General features: G+C 42.7%; 1 protein-coding gene across 13 annotated transcripts in view; it reads right to left on the bottom strand.

The window, feature by feature from the left end:
* Positions 1-16,483, bottom strand: part of LOC106561057 (pleckstrin homology domain-containing family A member 7) — a 172,360-nt gene that overhangs the window by 140,888 nt on the left and 14,989 nt on the right. For 2 of the 13 annotated variants that reach the window (XM_045688083.1, XM_045688084.1), the window contains exon 4: positions 16,213-16,283. The exons of 10 other annotated variants lie outside the window; for them this stretch is intronic. In XM_045688083.1, coding sequence (XP_045544039.1) covers positions 16,213-16,283 — 71 coding nt within the window. Of the gene's footprint in view, positions 1-838; positions 1,095-16,212; positions 16,284-16,483 lie in introns of those variants that run through there. One more of the 13 variants, XM_014124649.2, reaches the window with a different exon arrangement.

Raw genomic sequence — 16,483 nt, 5'->3', positions numbered from 1 at the left:
AACATTGCTGTATAATCTACCTGAGTCATTGCCATATCTGTGCCACACAAAAAAAAGAGAACTGTTAAAATGAGCAATTTGATCCACATTTTCCAAAATAATAATTTCTTGACTCAACTGAATCCCATTCAAAACGGCAGTTGGACAGATAATCAATCACAGCTTGGACAATGAGGTCTGTTCTATCCATCTATGGTCTATCAGACTGCTAGGATGAGAGGGTATCCACCTGTTTCATGGGCTGGCTTGGGCGAGTGGGACTAGGAAAAGTGCTGAGCGTGCTAGTAAACCTGTCAAATGCCTCTTGCCACCCCGAATGAAGCCAATGTTTGCTTTCTGCGGATGCCGTTAGGGTGCGTGTGTGTGTGCACAGGTACGTGTGTGCGGTTGACTGTTTACATGTGCAGTTAAAACAGAGTGAAGCAGAAGTCAGTGCCACACGCACCGCTTTCATGTGGAGTGTGATGTACGACGCGGGATACCGCTACACCGCAAAACAAACCTGGCGTGATGTAACAAGCTGTAATGCAGCAGTTCATTCGCCTCGCTGCTGCTGCCCAGTCAATATTAATTAATTTATACTGTATCTAACACTACTACTGGGTTGCATTTAATGTAAAAAAAATATTTTAAAAAATGAGCGTTTCTTATTGGACCAGTCCAGATAGTACCTCCCTGTTTCAGTCTGTTTTCTTCCGTTTGGTGCCTAAGGAACAAAACCCTGCTATTATGGTTCGGCAAAACCGAATTAGAAAAAAAACCATATATAAATACAAAATACTGAATTAGGTGCCAACATAAGGAACGTATATAAAATGGTTAAGTATTCTATGTTTACCTGGTGTTGCATATCAGATCCCATCTATCTACGCTGGCGATAGCCTTGGTTCGTCTTGGCCGGGTGACGTGACGCTTGACGGGAACCAGTTCGGGACCCGAGTCTCTAGCCGGGTCACAGCTAAAGCAGGTCCCCATCCCTCAACTCAGCCTTAGAGGACAAACTAGTCTAATATTTCCCATGTAGCCTTCCCTCTGTTTTCGTCTCCCACACTCTTTTTTTCCCCCCTCTAAGTCCCATGCAGTGTTTGTCCTCCCTCTCATCCTCTCCCTCTGTTTTGCGTTCTCATCCTCTGTCTTTGTCCTCTCACATGACACCCTCTCTCTCCCTCTTTCCACTCAGACTCAAAATGCTAATGGTTTTGTGCCCAAGCACTATTTGTCACTTGTCATTCGGGTGACAGAATGCCTACTGTCTCCCATGGTGCAGCATGGACACTAGACAGACGTTTGGGCCACAACACTGCATCCATCTGCCATCTCTCCATCACTTCCTCAATCCCTCCTTTGTGTGTGTCCTCCTCCACTATCTGTGTTCTGTATGGTCAGACCCCCACACTGCTCAGACGAGCCCCTCGTGTTTGTCTATGGAATAAATCTCGCTGAGCAGAAGTCACATGCCCTATGGGCCCAGGTCAAAAGTAGTGGGCTAAATAGGGAATAGGGTGCCACTTGAGACGTAGCCATGTAGTGATGAACTGGAAACACCCCCCCATAGAAATATAATTACTAGAATGGGAAATACTATTCAAGTGGTATGAGGGAGGGGCTTTGACCCCTCTAGTAACTATTTCTATGGCCTGCGGCCCACATGACAATCCCACACTGCATGACAGAGACCCATGCTGGTCGAAACTACATTACGACTCAGAGCTAGAGGTCGACCGATTAATCAGAATGGCCGATTAATTCGGGCAGATTTCAAGTTTTCATAACAATCGGTAATCTGCATTTTTGGGCACCGATCATGGCCGATTACATTGCACTCCGCGAGGAGACTGCGTGGCAGGCTGACTACCTGTTATGCGAGTGCAGCAAGGAGCCAAGGTAAGGTGCTAGCTAGCATTAAATGTATCTTATAAAAAACTATCAATCTTAACATAATCACTAGTTAAACTAGTAATATCATCAACCATGTGTAGTTATCTAGCTTGTCCTGCGTTGCATATAATCGATGTGGTGCCTGTTAATCTATCATTGAATCATAGCCTACTTCGACAAACGGTTATTTAACAAGCGCATTTGCGGAAAAAAGCACAATCGTTGCACGAATGTACCTACCCATAAACATCAATGCCTTTCTTAAAATCAAGAGGTATTTTTTTTAAACCTGCTTATTTAGTTAAAAGAAATCCAGGTTAGCAGGCAATATTAAACTAGGGAAATTGTGTCACTTCTCTTGCGTTAATTGCACGCATAGTCAGGGTATATGCAACAGTTTGGGCCGCCTGGCTCGTTGCGAACTAATTTGCCAGAATTTTACGTAATTATGACATAACATTGAAGGTTGTGCAATGTAACAGCAATATGTAGACTTAGGGATCCAACCCGTTAGATAAAATACGGAACAGTTTCGTATTTCACTGAAAGAATAAACATTTTGTTTTCGAAATTATAGTTTCCGGATTTGACCATACTAATGACCTAAGGCTCGTATTTCTGTGTGTAATTATGTTATAATTAAGTCTATGATTTGATAGAGCAGTCTGAGCGATGGTAGGCAGCAGCAGCAGGCTCGTAAGCATTCACTCAAACAGCAATTTCGTGCGCTTGCCAGCAGCTCTTTGCTGTGCTTCAAGCATTGAGCTGTTTATGACTTCAAGCCTATCAACTCCCGAGATTAGGCTGGTGTAACCGATGTGAAATGGCTAGCTAGTTAGCGGGGTGCGCGCTAATAGCATTGCAATCGGTGACGTAACTCGCTCTGAGACCTTGAAGTAGTTGTTCCCCTTGCTCTGCAAGGGCCGCGGCTTTTGTGGAGCGATGGGTAACGATGCTTCGAGGGTGGCTGTTGTCGATGTGTTCCTGGTTCGAGCCCATGTAGGGGCGTGGAGTGGGACGGAAGCTATACTGTTACACTGGCAATACTAAAGTGCCTATAAGAACATCCAATAGTCAAAGGTATATGAAATACAAATGGTATAGAGAGAAATAGTCCTATAATAACTACAACCTAAAACTTCTTACCTGGGAATATTGAAGACTCATGTTAAAAGGAACCACCAGCTTTCATATGTTCTCATGTTCTGAGCAAGGAACTTAAACGTTAGCTTTCTTACATGGTACATATTGCACTTTTACTTTCTTCTCCAACACTCTGTTTTTGCATTATTTAAACCACATTGAACATGTTACATTTATTTGAGGCTAAATTGATTTTATTGATGTTTTATATTAAGTTAAAATAAGTGTCCATTCAGTATTGTTGTAATTGTCATTATTACAAATAAACACACACACACACACACACCAGTGGGGCAAAAAAGTCTTTAGTCAGCCACCAATTGTGCAAGTTCTCCCACTAAAAAAGATGAGGCCTGTCATTTTCATCATAGGTACACTTCAACTATGACAGACAAAATGAGAAGAAATTTTTTTTCCCGAAAATCACATTGTAGGATTTTTTATGAATTTATTTGCAAATTATGGTGGAAAATAAGTATTTGGTCAATACAAAAGTTTCTCAATACTTTGTTATATACCCTTTGTTGGCAATGACACAGGTCAAACGTTTTCTGTAAGTCTTCACAAGGTTTTCACACACTGTTGCTGGTATTTTGGCCCATTCCTCCATGCAGATCTCCTCTAGAGCAGTGATGTTTTGGGGCTGTCGCTGGGCAACACGGACTTTCAACTCCCTCCAAAGATTTTCTATGGGGTTGAGATCTGGAGACTGGCTAGGCCACTCCAGGACCTTGAAATGCTTCTTACGAAGCCACTCCTTCGTTGCCCGGGCGGTGTGTTTGGGATCATTGTCATGCTGAAAGACCCAGCCACGTTTCATCTTCAATGCCCTTGCTGATGGAAGGAGGTTTTCACTCAAAATCTCACGATACATGGCCCCATTCATTCTTTCCTTTACACGGATCAGTCGTCCTGGTCCCTTTGCAGAAAAACATCCCCAAAGCATGATGTTTCCACCCCCATGCTTCACAGTAGGTATGGTGTTCTTTGGATGCAACTCAGCATTCTTTGTCCTCCAAACACGACGAGTTTAGTTTTTACCAAATACTTATATTTTGGTTTCATCTGACCATATGACATTCTCCCCATACCTCTTCTGGATCATCCAAATGCTCTCTAGCAAACTTCAGACGGGCCTGGACATGTACTGGCTTAAGCAGGGGGACACGTCTGGCACTGCAGGATTTGAGTCCCTGGCGGCGTAGTGTGTTACTGATGGTAGGCTTTGTTACTTTGGTCCCAGCTCTCTGCAGGTCATTCACTAGGTCCCCCCGTGTGCTTCTGGGATTTTGCTCACCGTTCTTGTGATCATTTTGACCCCACGGGGTGAGATCTTGCGTGGAGCCCCAGATCAAGGGAGATTATCAGTGGTCTTGTATGTCTTCCATTTCCTAATAATTTCTCCCACAGTTGATTTCTTCAAACCAAGCTGCTTACCTATTGCAGATTCAGTCTTCCCAGCCTGGTGCAGGTCTACAATTGTGTTTCTGGTGTCCTTTGACAGCTCTTTGGTCTTGGCCATATTGGAGTTTGGAGTGTGACTGTTTGAGGTTGTGGACAGGTGTCTTTTATACTGATAACAAGTTCAAACAGGTGCCATTAATACAGGTAACGAGTGGAGGACAGAGGAGCCTCTTAAAGAAGTTAGAGGTCTGTGAGAGCCAGAAATCTTGCTTGTTTGTAGGTGACCAAATACTTATTTTCCACCATAATTTGCAAATAAATTCATTAAAAAAATCCTACAATGTGATCTTCTGGATTTTTTTTTCTCATTTTGTCTGTCATAGTTGACGTGTACCTATGATGAAAATTACAGGCCTCTCATCGTTTTAAGTGGGAGAACTTGTACAATTGGTGGCTGACTAAATACTTTTTTGCCCCACTGTATATACATATACATACATACCGTAAATTCCGTACTATAAGCCGCTACTTTTTTCCCAGGCTTTGAACCTCGCGGCTTAAAACAATGACGCGGCTAATATATGGATTTTTCCCGCTTTCAAATTTTTTTCTTCCAAAAAAACACATTCTGTGACGTGCTCAGTTTTTTGGCGGCATGAAGCTTTCATTAGACCAATGAAATTGCCGAAAGGGGTTAAGGTCAAACAACTTTTTTGTTTACTGTTTAGATTAAATCGAGCGCTCTCAAACTTCCCATCATTCTGAATACGGTAGTCATTTTGTCACCCTCATCATGGCAAAGACATGGAGAAATGCATATGATGCAGCTTTCAAGTTGAAGGCAATTGATCTGGCTGTTGGAAAAGGAAATGGAGCTGCTGCACGGGAGCTTGGTCTTAATGAGTCGATGATAAGACGTTGGAAACAGCAGCGTGAGGAATTGACTCAGTGCAAAAAGACAACTAAAGCTTACTGCTAATTATTTTTTTTTTTGTTACAAGCCGTGTTTCGTTAAAGCCCATTTATTTTTGTTACAAGCCGTGTTTCATTAAAACCTGTGTAAAGTTAATTTGTTTCAATGTACCGGTAGGCACCTGCGGCTCATAGACATGTGTGGCTTATGTTCAAAATAAACATTTTTTTTTTTAATTCAGTGGGCTTAATAGTCCAGAAATTACGGTACACAAACTTTTTTTTATTTTTTTTTAAATAAAAATCAGCCGATTCATTGGTATCGGCTTTTTCTGGTCCTCCAATAATCAGTATCGGTGTTGAAAAATCATAATCGGTCAAAGTGGGCGGGTGTTATTTTCCTTTCTTTTCAAGGGATGTCTTCATTTGATATACCCTTAAAGGCGCGTTGTTTGCATACACCTTGAATTGAAATGTGATGTCTCTCCCAGCTAGACCGGATCCGCACCCAAGTCTAAAATAATCACATTCAACTAGGTGGTAAAGAAACATGGTTTGGGGTCCGAGGCATAGGCAAGAGATTTGCATGACTTCATTCCAACAGATGAATGCAAAATTCCAGTAACTTTCTCACAATTCCCAGGTATTCCAGAAATTCTGGTTGGAGGATTCACAGATTTTCTGCCTATTCCATCCTGATTCCAACCTGGGATTTCTGGTAAACCTGGGAATTTTGGAACCCTATTCAATGAGGATCAAGATAAAAAAGGGTTATCAACATTGTTGGTATACAATAATGCAATTGACCTCAATGCTAATTGCAGGGCATTTGAAACACTTGGAAATGTGTCCTGTGGTAGTGAGTCTACAACTGCATCCCAAATGGCACCCTATTCCCTATGGGCCCTGGTCAAATATAGTGCACTATATTGGAATAGTGTGCCATTTTGGGACTCACCTTAAGACCGCTCTGCTTTGTGAGGTGTTGTGAAAGACCATCAATGGTGAAAGAGAGGAAAGACAACCAGAGGGGAAGCAGAGGAGCAGTGAAGCAGTTCGCTTGATGCCTGGAAATACAGCATGTTAGAGTCCAGGAGAGCAAAGCCAAAGTGCATGCACATGTTGATTTGGTTTTCTACTAGGAGGTGGGTGAGTGAGTGAGTGAGTGAGTGAGTGAGTGAGTGAGTGAACAAAATTGGAATTACACTTTAAATGAGGAGGGAGGCAGCGAGAGAGAGACGAAGGTGTGTGCGTGTGTGTATAGAGAATCAGACAGGAAGCAGTTACAAAAGGCCCATTGGACTCATACGGTCACCTCTGAAAACAAATTTGATTTATACTATAAACACGTGGTCCTGATCAGAACACTAAACTCACAGCAATGTTGATACGCACAGCCTTGGTGTAGCATGTTGCTAGTGACTGAACCATAGAATATAGAATAACAGTATATTTTGCTAACCCTTCTTTCCGGATGGCCATTCATTCTTAGCATTCTTGATAGATGCAGTAGCCTACACAATGCTATTGTAACAGAGTGCAAAGGTGTATCATACCATGGCTGTCAAGTTCTACACACCTAACAACCCGCAAATAAATGTTAAAAGCATGAATTTCACACTACTAATACCAGCTCTGCTGTTTATTACAATATTGATGGAACATCTGTGGATATGTGGGAACCAAACAATTGATTCCCATTCAAAATCCTACTTTCCCAAACCCAAAACCTAATTCTAACCCTAAAATAGCCTCTTTCCCTTGTGGGGACTGGCAAAAAAGTTCCCGATTGTCCAAATGTCCTTTGTTTTACTATTATACATTTACTCGCACACATAAACACACCCGGTTACATATTGCCTGTAGGAAAAAGGTTGACTTAACTAAAACATTAAGCGGGCAATAGTCTTTATCGTTCATTACTTTATCAGAGGCACACACGACTGAGCGTAAACACACACTGACACAGTGGTGGGATCTGTATCTTATGCAGGGCCTCGTACCTGGCCATGCTCCCAACATGGTAAAAAACAGTACCCAGCCCGGAGACAACGTGCAAAGATCCCACACTGAGCTTGTGCGAGCGTGGTGAGACAGGTGTTCGCAGCGTGACAAAACCAGATAGCTGGGTGAACCGAAGAAATAAAGCCAATTCTTCTCTGACATCTGGGCTTTGTTTGGTGTGAGCTGTATACAAAACACAAATACACTTATCTTTAAAAGGCCATTCTCCATCTCTTTGTGGAGACGAACAAAGGAGCTCATTTGAACAGTACATTTATACTGAACAAAAATATAAAAACAACAATTTAAAAGATTTTACTGAGTTACAGTTCATATGAGGAAATAAGTCAATTTAAATGAATTAGGCGCTAATCTATGGATTTCAAATGACTGGGAATACAGTTGGTCAAAGATACCTTAAGAAAAAAAAAGGTAGGAGTGTGGATCAGAAAACCAGTCCGTATGTGGTGTGACCTCTATTTGCCTCATGCAGCGCGACACCTTCACATACAGTTGATCAGGCTGTTGATTGTGGCCTGTGGAATGTTGTCCCACTCCTTTTCAATGTCTGTGCAAAGTTTCTGGATATTGGCAGGAACCAGAATACGCTGTCAAACACGTCTATCCAGAACACCCCAAACATGCTCAAATGGGTGACATGTTTGGTGAGTATGCAAGCCCTGGAAGAACTGGGCCATTTTCAGCTTCCAGGAATTGTGTACAGATCCTTGTGACATGGGGCCGTGCATTATCATGCCAAAACATGAGGTGATGGTGGCTGATCAATTGCATGACAATGGGCCTCAGGATCTCTTCACGGCATCTCTGTGCATTCAAATTGCCATTGATAAAATGCAATAGCTTATGCCTGCCCATACCATAATCCCACCGCCACCATGGTGCACTCTGTTCACAATGTTGACATCAGCAAACTGCTCGCCCAAACGACGCCATACACCTGGTCTGCGGTTGTGAGGGCGGTTGGACGTACTGCCAAATTCTCTAAAACGACGTTGGAGGCGGCTTATGGTAGAGAAACGAACATTACGTTCTCTGGCAACAGCTCTGGTGGACATTCCTGCAGTCAGTATGCCAATTGCACACGCCCTCAAAACTTGAGGTATCTGTTGCCTTGTGTTGTGTGACAAACCTGCACATTATAGTGGCCTTTTATTGTCCCCCAGCACAAGGTGCACCTGTGTAAGGAGCTTTCTTTTTTTTCAGCTCATGAAACATGGGACCAACACTTCACATGTTGCGTTTATATTTTTGTTTGGTGTATATTGTAGCCCACTCTTTTCTCTGCCCACCCAAGACCTTGTCAGTCAGTCAAATAACTAAAATAAGTAATTCTAAGGCAGCATCCCAAATGGCACCCTATTCCTTACATAGTGCACTACATTTGATCAGACCCTATGGGTCTTGGTAAAAAAGTAGTTCACTATATAGGGTGCCATTTCAACCTAAAAGATCAGCGTCCTTACAACGCTCGCAAGATGAAATTACATAAAAACTGTACTAACAGAGTCTTGGCTTCTACCTTCACAAATAGAATTTCATGCAGAGTAGGACAGAAGACCACGCACGCATCATAGCATCTATGGAGTACTCATTAATTATTAGGATATAAAAGATCATGTCTTGCAGGAAGCCAATCCTGGCAGGATAATTTATTTATATAGAACAGACGAATGGTGATTTCTTATACTGTATAGACTTAATTAAATATTCACTAAAAAACCTCAAACAAAACTAGGCCCATCTGTCAACAATACACTTGTGTATTAGCAAACAGAGGTGATAAAACAAGTTCTCTTTCAAATATATTACATTCATCCTCCAAGAGAAATGATTCGTCCAGATGCATTTAAAACATTCAAGATTAAAATGCTAACTTGCCCCAGGACAATGTTAAAGATGAAAGACTTTAAAAGTTTGCAGTCGAGTTTACGAAATGCTCTACGGGCACCAGTCAAAACATACTTTTTAAAGGGGTCAGGTTGGATTTGTACTTTTCAGCATCGAGAATCTGATCTCATTCTAAAAGAAGCGTTTTTATCGTTAGTGCACTGCACACAGAGAGAGTCTGAGGGCTCAAACAAGTCTCCAGTGGGGCAGCATCAAAATGAATGTGTACAACACCACCGCTGCTACCAGAGACCCCAGCAGGCAACAACGGCGTCATTGTGCTGCCTCTCGCACCACACAGAGACACGAGGGACCCAGGGCCGTTGTCACGACAGCACCACCAGGCTAGGGATATACTGGGATCAGTACAAACACACACACGCCTCGGTTCAAATACTAGCAATTATTTTCACATACATTCGAAGTACAGTACCAGTCAAAAGTTTGGACACCTACTCATTCCAGGGTTTTTACTATTTTCTACATTGTAGAATAATATTGAAGACATCAAAACTACACATATGGAATCATGTAGTAACCAAAAAAGTGTTAAATCTAAATATATTTTAGTTTTAGATTCTTCAAGGTAGCCACCCTGCCTGATGAGAGCTTTTGCACTCTAGGCATTTTTGACAGGTACTGTAAAGTATTCAGATATAAACTCAGCAAAAAAGAAACGTCCTCTCACTGTCAACTGCGTATATTTTCAGCAAAATTAGCATGTGTAAATATGTGTATGAACATAACAAGATTCAACAACAGACAAACTGAACAAGTTTCACAGACATGTGACTAACAGAAATTGAATAATGTGTCCCTGAACAAAGGGGGGGGGCAAAATCAAAAGTAACAGTCGGTATCTGGTGTGGCCACCAGCTGCATTAAGTACTGCAGTGCATCTCCTCCTCATGGACTGCACCAGATTTGCCAGTTCTTGCTGTGAGATGCTACCCCATTCGTCCACCAAGGCACCTATCTGCATGTTCCCTGTCATTTCTGGGGGTAATAAAAGTAAAAGTACTTGTTTTGGGCTGTGTATTTGAAAATACTCAAATACACAGATTTGTTTTATAATACCACATACTCAAATACACATGTACTTGAACCCAGGTCTGGGGCACACACACACACTGTGCACACATTTTGTTATGTTACAGCCTTATTCTAAAACGTATTAAAAACAATAATAAATTCACCAAATCGACACACAATACCCCATAAAGACAACAGGTTTTCAGTCATTTTTGAAAAAGTATATATATAAAAAAAAATACTGAAATACTCAAAATTGAGCTCAGGTGCATCCCGTTTCCATTGATCATCCTTGAGATGTTTCTACAACTTGATTGGACATGATTTGGAAAAAGGCACACACACACACACACACACACACGTCTATTTAAGGACCCACACTTGACAGTGCATGTCAGAGCAAAAACCAAGCCATGAGGTCGAAGGAATTGTCCGTAGAACTCCGAGACAGGATTGTATCGAGGCACAGATCTGCGGAAGGGTACCAAAAAAAATGTCTGGAGGATTGAAGGTCCCCAGGAATACAGTGGCCCCCATCATTCTTAAATGGAAGAAGTTTGGAACCACCAAGACTCTTCCTAGAGCCTGGCCAAACTGACCAAGAACTTGATGTTCACTCTGACAGTGCTCTAGAGTTCCTCTGTGGAGATGGGAGAACCTTCCAGAAGGACAACCATCTCTACAGCACTCCACCAATCAGGTATTTATGGCAGTGTGGCCAGACGGAAGCCACTCCTCAGTAAAAAGGCACATGACAGCCCGCTTGGAGTTTGCCATAAGACACCTAAAGACTTTGACCATGAGAAACAAGATTCTCTGGTCTGATGAAACCAAGATTGAACTGTTTGGCCTGAATGCCAAGCGTCACGTCTGGAGGAAAGCTGGCACCATCCCTACGGTGAAGTATGGTGGTGGCAGCCTCATGCTTTGTGGATGTTTTTCAGCGGCAGGGACTGAGAGACTAATCAGGATCGAGGAAAAGATGAACGGAGCAAAGTACAGAGAGATCCTTGATGTAAACCTGCTCTAGAGCGCTCAAGACCTCAGACTGGGGCGAAGGTTAATCTTCCAACAGGACAACGACCCTAAGCACACAGCCAAGACAACGCATGAGTGGCTTCCGGACAAGCCTATGAACGTCCTTGTGAGGCCCAGCCAGAGCCCGGACTTGAACCCAATCGGGGCTCCCGAGTGGCACAGCGGTCTAAGGCACTTCATCCCAGTGCTTGAGGCGTCACTACAGATATCCTGGTTCGAATCCGGGTTGTATCACAAATGGCCGTGATTGGGAGTCCCATAGGGCGGCGCACAATTGGCCCAGCGTTGTCCGTTTTTGCCGGTGTAGGCCGTCATTGTAAATAAGAATTTGTTCTTCCCTGTGGCTCAGTTGGTAGAGCATCGTGTTTGCAACGCCAGCATGGTGTGTGCAACGCCAGGGTTGTGGGTTCGATTCCCACAGGGGGCCAGTACAAAAAAATATATATATATAAAATAAAATACATTTTAAAAAATGCATGAAATGAAATGTATGCATTCACTACTGTAAGTTGCTCTGGATAAGAGCGTCTGCTAAATGACTAAAATGTCAAAAAAAATGTAATGTAAAAATGTTCTTTATTGACTTGCCTAGTTAAATAAACTTTTTTTGTTGTTGTTATCTGGAGACCTGAAAATAGCTGCGCAGCGACGCTCCCCATCCAACCTGACAGAGCTTGAGAGGATCTGCAGAGAAGAATTGCAGAAACTCCCCAAATACAGGTGTGCCAAGCTTGTAGCGTCATACTCAAGAAGACTCGAGGCTGTAATCACTGCCAAAGGTGATTCAACAAAGTACTGAATACTTATGTGATTAAAATGTGTATTTGTATTTTTTTTATTTGCATAAATGTCTAAACACCAGTTTTTGCTTTGTCATTATGGGTTATTGTGTGTACATTGTTAAGAGAGAATCTTTTTTTGAAATCCATTTTCAAATAAGGTTGTAATGTAACAAAATGTGGAAAAAGGGGTCTGAATACTTTCCCGAATGCACTGTGTACTGAGATATACTGACACAAAAGCTTGAACGAACACACACGCACAGGAAAGAACTGTCGACCAAGTCAAGGACAAGAGGCTGTTTTCAACCAGAGAAGATATTCTAGAATCCTGGGTAACTGTGTGTGTGTGTAAAAATCTTCAGCACATACCTACAGTACACACTGTCCAGCTCTCTATCTGAAACGAGTGAACATAAAATCAGCAAAGCAACTATCTGCTAACATTCGTGAACGCTAGGATCTAGGGCTATGATTATCCAAACTACACCCTATTCCCCATATAGTGCATTACTTTTACCCTACAACCCTGGTCAAAAGTAGTGCACTATATAGGGAATGGGGTGCCATTTGGGTTGCAAACCCATCAAACTATTGGGATAGAAGAAGAATAGGCTTCAATGACACCATGACGGGAGCATGTTTCAATTGGCTCATTGGCATGAATGAATCATGGCTTTTTTACTTGGTGTGAATTTCAAAACACATTTCAACAAACTGAGATGCAGCAAGGCTTTCTGTAAATAGTTCAGTACATAGTACAGTAGTCCATTGGGAACATAACACTAGTCCATTACAGCACTGGCATCTGGCTTGACGTCTTTTCATCTTAGCTTTTAGCTTCAGCAAACAGTACAGTAGCATGTACCTGCAGGTTGTGATTTGAGGTTAGGTTGTCTGATATGGTTTTCCCGTACCCCAGTCCCCCCCCACACACACAAACAGTAAATAATTTGCCAGTGGTGCTGAATAACTCCCTGAGCTCAGCACCACAACACAGACCCGGTGAATCAGGCAACAGAAACAGTGAGTCACTCACCCCCCCCACCCCCCTCCTCTCTCCTTCCCCATCTTTTCATCTATCCTCCTCTCCTGCCCTCTCCTCCCCCTCCTCTTTTCTCACTGTCCGTGTCCGAATATCCATACTAGCGTACCACATACTTAAACTGGATACTCATTTCGGCGTTTGATCTAGTGGAATTCAGTCGTCTTTTCTGACAACAGCTGATAAGCAGATAAATTGATGCGCTGTACCAAAACCAAGGAATGGCGGGAATCAACGCGATCACACATTAGATGACACATTGAGCACTTTTTTTATATTTCACACACTAACACTTTCGCCACATACTATTTATGAGGCTCATATGGGTATTTGGACACAGCCACTACCTCCTCAGGTCCCCTTGCACCTGCAATCTTCAACTCCCCTCACCTACCCACTCAACTCCTCTTCAAATCCAGCCTTCTCTCCCTTTCCCTCTCCCTCTCCCTCCATTTTTTTGAATCCCCTCGCTTTCACTTACGTCCATCTCTCCCTAGACAATGTGGGATCAATGATGCTCCATCAGTGTCACAACCTCACTGATCCCTAACCTCTTTCTGTTCGAGAAGTGCAATGGAAAGCACTTGAGTCGTGTTCCAGCTAAATGCACCGGACTGAATGTTCCAAATGGCACCCGTGACCCTATTCCCTATACAGTGCACTGCTTTTGACCAGAGGCTTATAGGCCTTGGGTCGAAAGTAGTGCACTACATAGGGAATAGGGCGCCATTTGGGACGGACCCTTTTGTTCCAGGAAACATTTAACAGGTATTCCCCTGGTTATTCTCCCTCTTTTAATGCAAAAGCCCTTCTAATATAAAATATCAACTATGAAGTCTTGTCTTTTTCAGACAGCAGAGGTTGTGTAGAGCGAGGTTTCCCAAACTCTGTCCTGGGGCCCCACCTGGGTGCACGTTTTGGTTTTTGCCCTAGCACCACACAGCTGATTCAAATAAACTCATTAGCAGGCATAGATTATTTGAATCTGCTGTGTTGTGCTAGGGCAAAAACTCAAAACATGCACCCAGGTGGGGCCCCAGGACAGAATTTTGGAAACCCTGGTGTAGAGGTTATGACCTGACCAAGCCTGGGTTGCTGTGAGCTCAGCTGTCCCCCCTCTCCTCTGAACCTTGGAAATACCTAGCTGAGTCACAGCAGAAACTCCCTGCATCCCTTATTCTCACAGACAGACTGTATATACAGTGGCAAGAAAAAGTATGTGAACCCTTTGGAATTACCTGGATTTCTGCATTAATTGGTCATCAAATTTGATCTGATCTTCATCTAAGTCACAACAATAGACAAACAGTGTGCTTAAACTAATAACACACAAATGATTGTATTTTTCTTGTCTATATTGAGCATCGTGGTTTGGGGCTGCTTTGCTGCCTCAGGGCCTGTGCAGCTTGCTATCGTCGACGGAAAAATGAATTCCCAAATTTATCAAGACATTTTGCAGGAGAATGTTAGGCTACCTGTCCGCCAATTGAAGCTCAAGCGAAGTTGGGTGACGCAACAGGACAACGACCCAAAACACAGAAGTAAATCAACAACAGAATGGCTTCAACAGAAGAAAATACACCTTCTGGAGTGGCCCAGTCAGAGTCCTGACCTCAACCCGATTGAGATGCAGTGGCATGGAGGGTCAACCAGTTATTAAATCCAAGGGTTCACATACTATTCCCACTCTGCACTGTGAATGTTTACACGGTGTGTTCAATAAAGACAGGAAAACATATAATTGTTTGTGTGTTATTAGTTTAAGCAAACTGTATTTGTAATATTGTTGTGACCTAGAAGATCAGATAAAATTTTAGGACCAATTTATGTAGAAATCCAGGTATTTCCAAAGGGTTCACATACACGTTTTCTTGCGGCAAGAAAACACACACACACACACACACACACACATATATGAGAGTCTTTGAGGGGCGAGAACAAGCAGCCTCAGCACAACTAGCCAACTGGGAAGCTCTGATTCAGAGAAAAAGTATCACTCTTTCCAAGGACACCCAACCCCTCTTTCCCTCCTTGCCTACCTCCCTTCTTTCATACTTTCTTTTTGAACAGAAAATGGAAATATTCAAGTTTTACTCAAGTCGGTGCCAATCCAGACAGTCATGCGGTGCGTGTTGATTTGTTTTGCCGAGTGCAGTACAGACAGCAACTGAATACAAAACCATTCCTTCCAAAAATACACAGCTTGTCACACTGAACAATGACACAGTATTTGTGACTCCAAGGCCGATGTTTCTTTAATAGAGTAAGACAGCCGATTTACCGGTGACTCCTCTATAGGTTAATCACTCACACTACCAGAGATATATTCCTATCTCCCAGCTACCAGACAGGCAATATAGGGATAGATAGATGGTATACAGCAGAAATGGCTGGTCCATAGGCCCTTTGTTGTCAAATAACTGAGTTGCAACGAAGAGTTGTCAAAAGAAAGTTCCACTAAAACAATGAAACATTCCACAACCGTGCATGGAGACCGTCCTTGGTTTGACATTTCCAAAGAACAAAAATGCAGTACAGCGAGCGCAAACAAACTCAGTTTGCCTGTTTTGGGCCCAAAGTTTTAAAAAACAATTGCTTACAGAGCTTCCTCTTAACCGCCCTTTCTTTGGCTGCCACAAAAACGCTGCTCTTTGAATTAGCCATGGTATTCGTCCCCTATTCCCTATAAAGCGCACTACGTTTGACCAGAACCCTACGGCCCCTGGGCAAAAGTAGTGCACTACATTGGGTGTAGGATCCCATTTGGGACTCACTCGGGGTCTCCGACGAAACAAAGCCCTTTGTATCCTAGCCGTGACAAAAGAGAGCTGGAGCAAGCTGACCCTATATACACTTGTGGCTTTTCCACAGGCCTACTAAATAAATCTTAGTTAGCGTTTACCTGAGTTGAACCCTCCATCATAAGCCCTGCATATCCTCTACGTGGCATAATAATGATACAACATGCCGTTATTGGTAAGCCCATATGAGCACCTAAGAAAGTAAATGATACTGAAACAAAACATCTTACTCAAATAGCTAGCATTAGGCTACCACTAGACTACTGACCTAATGGTGGAATCCGCAGACGGCATAAACAGCGCCACCGTCATCCCACCACCAATGTTATTGTTGCAGAGCTGGGGAGAAGAAAAAAAATGGTGGATTAAAAAAAATATATTTTTATTTTTTTTAAATAATACAAATAAAATCAGTAGATACTGTGATGTTCTATTACGTGTGCAGCAATGATGTCAGGGGGAGGGTTGTGCTCGTTGTTAGCAGTAACTTCGTTGTTGTAATATCACATTACGCTTTAAAACAGTTTGTGTCATAACAG

This window comes from Salmo salar, chromosome ssa10, assembly GCF_905237065.1.
Source record: "Salmo salar chromosome ssa10, Ssal_v3.1, whole genome shotgun sequence".
NCBI lineage: Eukaryota > Metazoa > Chordata > Actinopteri > Salmoniformes > Salmonidae > Salmo > Salmo salar.
Note: the sequence above shows the minus strand (reverse complement) of the source record. Positions and strands in the feature narration are given on the sequence as shown.